This window comes from Manis pentadactyla, chromosome 5, assembly GCF_030020395.1.
Source record: "Manis pentadactyla isolate mManPen7 chromosome 5, mManPen7.hap1, whole genome shotgun sequence".
NCBI classification, from domain to species: Eukaryota; Metazoa; Chordata; class Mammalia; order Pholidota; family Manidae; genus Manis; species Manis pentadactyla.
Genome location: NC_080023.1, coordinates 104,732,878 through 104,740,873, shown reverse-complemented (window position 1 = coordinate 104,740,873; position 7,996 = coordinate 104,732,878). Strand labels below are relative to the sequence as shown.

General features: G+C 44.4%; 1 protein-coding gene across 1 annotated transcript; it reads left to right on the top strand.

The window, feature by feature from the left end:
- Window positions 1–1,237: 1,237 nt before the first annotated feature.
- Window positions 1,238–7,336, top strand: LOC130683978 (rho GTPase-activating protein 20-like). Its single transcript, XM_057503266.1, has 5 exons — window positions 1,238–1,454; window positions 4,152–4,264; window positions 4,800–4,989; window positions 6,209–6,317; window positions 7,275–7,336. The coding sequence occupies exons 1-5, from the start codon at window positions 1,296–1,298 to the stop codon at window positions 7,334–7,336; spliced, it is 633 nt and encodes a 210-aa protein (XP_057359249.1). The 5' UTR covers window positions 1,238–1,295.
- Window positions 7,337–7,996: the final 660 nt, after the last annotated feature.

Below are 7,996 nucleotides of genomic sequence, written 5' to 3'. Positions count from 1 at the left end.
AGGAGAGCTCGGGAGCCCACGGCTTCTCCTCCAGTCTATCCCCAAATGGAGAGATTGTTAGCTCCTGGCTCTGGCTAAGAGACTGTTAAAATTACATGAAAGAATCAAATCAGACTTAGGTACTGCAGAGTTATAAGGCAAATACCACAGGAAAAGGTACCCTTGTCCATGGCACTTGTTTCAGGAAATCCCACACACGCCTGCTCAGGTCCGTCAAAATGGGTTTTGTGTGTATGAATCTCTGAGAGTCCTCCTCATCCTCATATTCCCTTTTCATCTCCTTCCTTAATTCTGCAGTAAGTCCAAGTCTCCTTCAGCAAGTGACTCAATCATACAACTCAAAATTGCATCCCATGGATTTGACGTGCATGTCAAGTGCTTAAGCATAAAGACTCATCCTCTGGCCAATATGCACACTTTCACCCAAACAGCCCAGGTCAGGTGAAAGCCACTGAGTTGGGCCTATGTTGTCTTCAATGGTGCACTGATTGACGCTGTTAGAATTCACTGAGTGTCCAGTACATTTCCTAGTGCTGTAGTAGATACAGGCAATTTTATTCCAGATTGAAAGACTTTATCATGCTACCTACTGCCCAGGTCCTCGCATCCTTCCCCACAAATTTAGGGGGTGGCGTAGCTGTGAGTATCATCATCCACACAAAGACACACACCAAGAGCGTCAGCAGAGTATGTATGTGCCCCAGGTCACATAGAAGATAGGCTGGACACCAGATTTTAGAGCCCTTGGACTATGTGACTCCAAGCCCTATTATCTCCCACACTGCAAGCAGAGGCCCTGGAGATACAGCCACAGGAAAGAAACACTGTTGACAACGGAATGTAATCGGAGGAGGCGGCCAGGGATTGGGGCCTGATTTTAAAAGAGGGAAGGAAATACAAGAAGTGGGAATGGGGTATGTATATACTTGCTCAAAAGGGAATAAACAAATGGGAAATGAGTATGGCAAAATGATTTACAGACGTGGGGAAGAGCGTCTACCTCTATTAGGGACTAATGAAGAATGAATGGAAGAGGACAGGGTGATTCCACAAAGGCCTTGAAGCAGACAACTTTGATGAAAAAGCATAAATTCCCTGAAATGGAAAATCTGATTAAAATAAGTGGTTGAAGTGTTTCAGAATACGAATGTAGAGTGGACTGTTGGGTAGAAATGTATTTAGAGAAATGGAAAAACGATTCCACATTTAGTCCCACCACCACTACCACAATGCGTCCACATACACTCTGGAGACGAGCTGCCATATGTCTGTCTTTCCTTTTCTTCCTATAGAGTATGCTTGCTTTTATCAATGAAAAAGGCCCTCTCAGGAAAGGAGTGTTCAGAACACCAACCCATATGAAATCTGGCAGAGAACTAAAGGAGAAGCTCAATTCCGGAAAGAAAGTGAACTGGAATAGTGAATCCATCTTTGTGATAGTGGCAGTCTTAAAGGTAGGGAGACTTCTAGCAGTGTTCACACACAGCCTAACTCTGAAGTTGTATGATTGGTATCATCTATCACGATGGCCTAGGAGCTATCAAAAACATAATAGGTTAAGACTGTGCAAAACTATAAAACACAAAGTCAAAATTTCACAGAGCTACTTTGATCGTTAAAAGCCTGCTTAGATATAATTTCCTCTTATGTCACACACGACCTTCCCCATCATACCTCCTGAGCACTCTATGCAAAATAACCATGATAATTATAACAAAATAATAAATTTCAACCTCCACACATACACAAAATGTTTACCAGAACAACCGTCCTAATTTGATGACTTCCTGCCCATACTTCTAAGGAGGGAAAGTTTCCAAAGGAAAATTTATATTCATCTTCAGAGATGGCTGTATTACTTTGCCGTAGTATGCAAAATTAGACTTAAAATGCATCAAAAAATGCTCAGTGCAGCCACCAAAATCTCTGGTCGCTTCATCATGATTCCTTCCCGTTACCCTCATGCCTTTTACTGTCAGAGTCACGTAGCTTTGACTCCAGCACGTGGGTGTCTTTTCACCTTTAGCGCCTCTGGCATCCACTGTTAAAACTTGATTTGTTTAGCTCACCGCCACAGACACAGTCCCACGGAAATCAGCTCCCACCACATGCCTCGCCTGGTAAACATGACTTGTAAAAACTGGGTGCAGCAGCTACAGTTCGACTGGAAATTTTAATGTTCAGTATGTTTACACAAAAAGTAGATCAACTGTGAAGGGACACATCTAAATCACAAGTATCAGTTACACGTCTATAAGGAGAATAAGAGAGCCGAGACAGGGTATCATCAGTCCATCTTAGAGCTTGTTAGCAGTTCTGAACCACAACATGTTAATGTAGTAATGACTGCAAACAGGTTAGGAAAATTATCACATAAATGTCAGTTACATTTGGTCTTTCCTTGTCCTCCATGAGACTGTATGATAAATAGCAACAGTTAGAAACGACGTAGAGTTGATGACTACCCCCACAGGGACCACAATAATATACACTGGGTATGTGACAAGAAAAGTTGCGGCCGCTCTCCGCAGGGTGCGCACATGGAAATGCTTTGATTTTCTAGCAATAGTCAGCTTTGTTCTACGCGCAAACTAGCCAGAGGGTGGCACTCATAGGTACAGTTCTTAGACATTCCTCAAGTGTTCTCTTCCTAAAGTTGCCTGATCCTGGTGGAGAATCAGACTTTGCAACTTTGGCCTTGATAATACCATGTGAAACTAACTGGAGACATAGGCCTCAACGAGAAAAGACTATCTCCTCAGGGCCACACTCATTTTCCCCCTAAGCTGTCTTAAAAGAGACGTGCAACAACAAATACCCTTGGCACAGTCGGGTCACGTTCTGGCTTCAGCACAGCTGGCCACCAGTGGATTGTGCAGCACAGGGTCAAGGAGAGAGAGGGGACACAAATGCCATGACAGCTGCAGTTTGGGGCACGAGGCTAGGGCCCTTGTGCTCCCTGCTAGACTCTCAGAGCCAGCCAGGACTGTCGTGCTTCTTCCTTTCAAATATACTGGGATGGTTCCACAGCAAACGCTTTGAGAACTCTGTCCCGGGTGGGGACAGTGTGCCAGTGACTCAGTGGAGCAATGACAGGACTGGGACTTCCCCTTTTCCTTCACTGCTCTATCGCCAGCACTCAAAAGAGCACCTGGCACAAAGAGCGGCTCTGTAAGCATTAGAAGGAGGGAACACTTACTGGATTGTAATTGTGATGGTTCCCTGCAGACATTTTTTGACTGAGCTAAAACTAAGAGAAGTCAGTGGAAGCGAGGTATCCCTGTGACGCTGGTAAGGCCCTCAGGCTTGCGCAGAACTTTAAAGCTTCGTAAATGTTAATAGGCTCACACGTATAATGGTAACACTTGTTCATCAGCCTTCTGTGGTGCCAGATTTCCAGGCCTCCACTAAGGAAACTTACATTTGCCTATCCCTAACCCAGAGGCATGAAATTGTGATGTATCTAAATCTTGAGACACTTCCCCTTTTGGGGGGAATATATATATGTGCTACTCAGGGACTGAAAAGGGTAACAGGTAGCTAGGCATTGAGGATCTGGCTGTATTTCCAACATCTGCTGCTTATAAGGCTGCAGAACTGGACTTTTATAGGGTAACAAAAGGGAGGAATCGAACTATTAAAAGAGCAGGTTTCTCCCAACGGGCACAGATTCCTCCGGGCGGAAGGCCTGGTTCTCTCTTAATATCTGTGCAATAGCATGCGCGTGTATGTTTTGCTTAAAAAACTTTACTTGCTAGAATTCAGAGCAAGCACTGTCTCAAATAAACAAGCAAGATGGGTACATGTATTTCTTCTCAAGAGGCTGAATTGTTTTATCACCAGACCTGGTCAGTTTGTGCTAGTTGGCTAAAACGTACACAAAAAGTCACTTCCAGAGGCTACAAGGGGCTTTATCTTCATTGCCAACAGAACCTAGACTCTGTTTTTATGCTCCTAAATTGTGGTGAAAATCCAATGTACTGCTTTGGGTGTGCAAGTCAGTGCAGAGTCAGAACCGAGCTCTCCTGGGTCATGGTTTGGGTGGCTTTGAAGGTAGCAGGCACTGAACTGAAGTTTGCCACTCAAGGTTTTTCTCTGCAATTTTTCCAGTATGTATTGACTGCAATAATAATATTCTTTATTTTTGTAAGGATTTTCTTCAAAACATCGAAGGAAGTCTTTTTTCATCCAGTCTGTATGATAGATGGCTTGCTGTTCCTTGTCAAGGGAAGAGGGAGGATGAGAAAATAACTGCCACCCGGAGGTAATGATGCAACAATTAATTACTCTACTAGGCTCACATTGAGAACTACAAACGACATACCCTTACGAAAATATGCCTTTCATTTACAGCTTTGACCACTAAAATAGTTATGAAATCCGAAGGGTTTTCATTTGATCACACCCAGAAGGCCATTTTAAACATACATGCACCTCTTAACTGCCCTCATTGAACTCTTTTTCCCTAAGCTTACTCGTATGGTTTCCTTGACCATTTTACACCTTCTGAATGTATGAAACTGATAGGAAATAGACCCACAAGTCTACGAGAGATGCTAGTGGACAACTTTGCCAGTGGTATGATCTCACTTTGGCCAAGCACTTATTTAACCGGAGAAGTTATTACCCGGTTCAGGAATTGAATTGAGTCCAACATTTCTGTATGCATTCACACCTGGAGCTCTGCTAGAGTGGGCTGCGTACTTGGTGGACAAAGTGCTCTGTTCCTTGCCTCTGTGTTTCCCACTTCCACATCCAAATGACTTCCCTCACTTAAAATTTCATTTTTCTGTCTTTAGGCTTTTAGACCAGCTGCCAAGAGCCAATGCTGTGCTCTTGCAGTGTCTTTTCGGGGTATTATACAACATCAAGCAGCACTCTTCATACAACGAGATGACCGCTTTTGCCTTATCACAGCATATAGCCCCGAGCCTTCTTTGTCTACCTAACCCTTGCAGCACAGAAGCAGGAATGTACTTGATGAAAAGGGTAAGGAGATTTCTTATTTTTATGTCCTGCGCGGCTGAGTCACCACCTTGAGTCTGAAACATGTGCTAGTAATTCGGACAGACCAGTTTTTAAAAGTGCACATTTTAATTACCCCCCTGCCCGTCGGCGGGCATTTATCTAGTGGTGTACAGGACAGTGGGCTGCACAGTGGGAAATGGAGAGGAGCTGAGTCACTTCTCTCTCTCTCTCTGTCCAAGAGGGTCAGTGCTACACTGACTAAACAATAGAGAGACAAGAGTGATGTGATGTGACTCCTGGGCTTTGGAGTTTGACAAGCCAACTTTCAGCTCTTGGCCTGCTCGCTGAGGACTTGTAACCGCGGGCACGCTTTCCAGGCGGCGCTTTCCTCATTGTACAATGGCGGGAACACCCAGGACCTCTCTGGTTGTTAGTGGCACATCCCACATGGTTGGGCACGATGTTCCACACACATTGGCCTTCCTCTGTCAGCAGTGGGTCATTCCCAAGAATGCTTGCCTACCCTTTCACTTGGTACATGCTGAGGAAGCAGTAAAACACTCCGGAGCATCCTAATGGAGCCACAGCATGCCTCATGAGATCATAGGTCTGCCCCAGCTCGGCCAGACAGCAAGCATGAGGCGCAGCAGTGCATGAGGAGGGACTGCCCTCAGACAGGCAGCCATGGTTTCTCTCCAACTGCTGATCTTCCATCACAGAGAACCCACAGAGATCTCTGCTTCCCAAGTTTAGGGTTCTTCCACACTTAATAACTGAATTTCACAAGTTTTGGCCTATTGGATGCTTCATAAATTTTAATAAGGTGTTTTACATCATTTGCATCTCAAAAGACCTGGAAAGTTCTTCATAAGAAATAAAGCTTAGCAAGAGATTATATATACATCTCCAACCCAAGCATCCTATGTGACTTCCTTGCAATTTAATCTATCTTTAAAGATGTAAGCATTGATTTAAAAATGTGACCTACTAAGCTAGGGTAGAAATCATAACTTTCATTCAAACATTGAAACCTTTTTAACATCTGTGCCAAAGTAGTCTTGGAAGTATCATTTATTTCTTAAACAAAACTGGATTATTCTTGGTTCTTTAGAATCAACTATCGATTTTTCCTCAGAATTCTTGTTCATTTTTTGTTAGACCCAAGATTCACATGTGAGATGGGATTTCTAACATTGCCATGTGAAGAAGAGCACCCTGTCTTTGCCCTTTTGTGTTACAGATATCTCTGGTAGAATTTCTCATTGAAAACTGCCACAAGATATTTGGTGAAGATGCCACTTCCCTCCTGGGGAAGAGCTCAGTGAACGGTGGTACCAGTGAGGCTACAGGTACTGTGAATAATTAATTCAGTTGGCTTTGGTAAGGAACACGGTGAGCAGGGTTGCCAGGGTTCATGGGAGATGCTCAGACAGCGCTGTTCTGGAGCCTGCAGCAACACTTCCCATAGGCAGTGATTTCCACCTGCTCCTCCTCCCAAAGGCAGGCACACGGTCAGGGGACGTTTCCCACCATTGTGAGATCAAAGAAAAGATAAGACAGGGTCCCTGACTTCAAGAGGTTGCTAGTGCAGATCGCTACCAGCATTAGGAGACATCATGGTACGATTCAGTGTTTGGGAATCTTTCAAACAAAGCTTGCAGCAGGACCCCTTATACACATAATCATAAGAGATGTACTCTGGCTGAAAGTGGAGTGACTGAAGGGCCTAGAGCACAGCCTGTTTGATTCACCCCACAACAACCCCGCCTTTTTCTACTCTGTGGCCCTTGAGGCACCACAGGATTCCAGTGCTCTTTGACACAGGCTGGAAAGAAGCAGCATCACTGACACAAAGTCTGACTTCTTTATAGTGTAAACTCCTGTGCCTCCATTTACCAGCTATGTTATCTCTGGCCAGTTATTCTAGCTCAGTCTCAGTTTCCTCATCTGCACAATGTGTACGGAAAGTTATGTGTAAATCCAAGGATTGTTGTGTAGATTAAATTATAAATATAAATGAAAAGAAAAATAATGGAATTTGCCTTAACACAAATGTTAAAAGTTATTTGATCCTAGCTAATCATGTCTAACCAGCAGCAGTTTGTATTATAATGCAGAATTTTTAGATTCAGAACCTGCAAACGTGTAGCATGCACCCTTTCATATCTTGATGTTTCTTACGTCTATTGTAATTCAACTACTTTTTGTCAATTGTTAGGAAAATACATTTGATCAGGGGTTTAGATTAGTCTTGTATCTGAGAATTTGCTTATACTAACACAACTATTTGTTTTTCCTTTCATTAGTGACAACAGAACAGTCTTCTTGCATCTCAGCCAGTGACAGTGACAGTGACAGTGATTCATAAATGGTGCAACTGGAGCATGATGCTGAGGTCCTGCCAGACATGCTTTAAAACCTCAGCTACTGGAGCAGGGGTCAAGATGGTGGCGTGAGTAGGGTGGTGGAAATCTCCTCCCAAAACCATATGTATTTTTGAAAATAAACAGATACAACTATTCCTAAAAGAGAGAACAGAAGATACAGTACAACAGCCAGAGTACATCTACATCTGCAAGAACTGAGCATCTAATAAAAAGGCCGGAGCTGCAAGCAAACTGGCTGACTGCCACAGCTCCAGAGCAGCTGGAGAACAGCCCCACCCCACAGGAACCACACAGAGTCTCCTCCCAGCACGCAGCTAACCGAGACAGACAGAGGAAGGCAGAGCAAGGCCCAGAAGGCACGAAGGGGCACCATTCTCGCAGGAGAACACACCCAGCGTGTCTGCCACCCACTGCAGTGCACTAGGCTATGTGGAGGGACGCCCAGCCCACAGAAGCTAAGGAGATTATTCCAGAGACTGCTCCTGGTATGCAGGTAGACGGCACAGGCAGCTGAAGCCGAAGCAATGTCAAGAAGGCACAAAGTGGCGCCATTCTTGCATGAGAACACACCCAGCATGGCTGCGAAGTGCTGCAATACACTAGGCTATCCCAGGGCTGCCCAGACCACGGCAGCTAAGTCA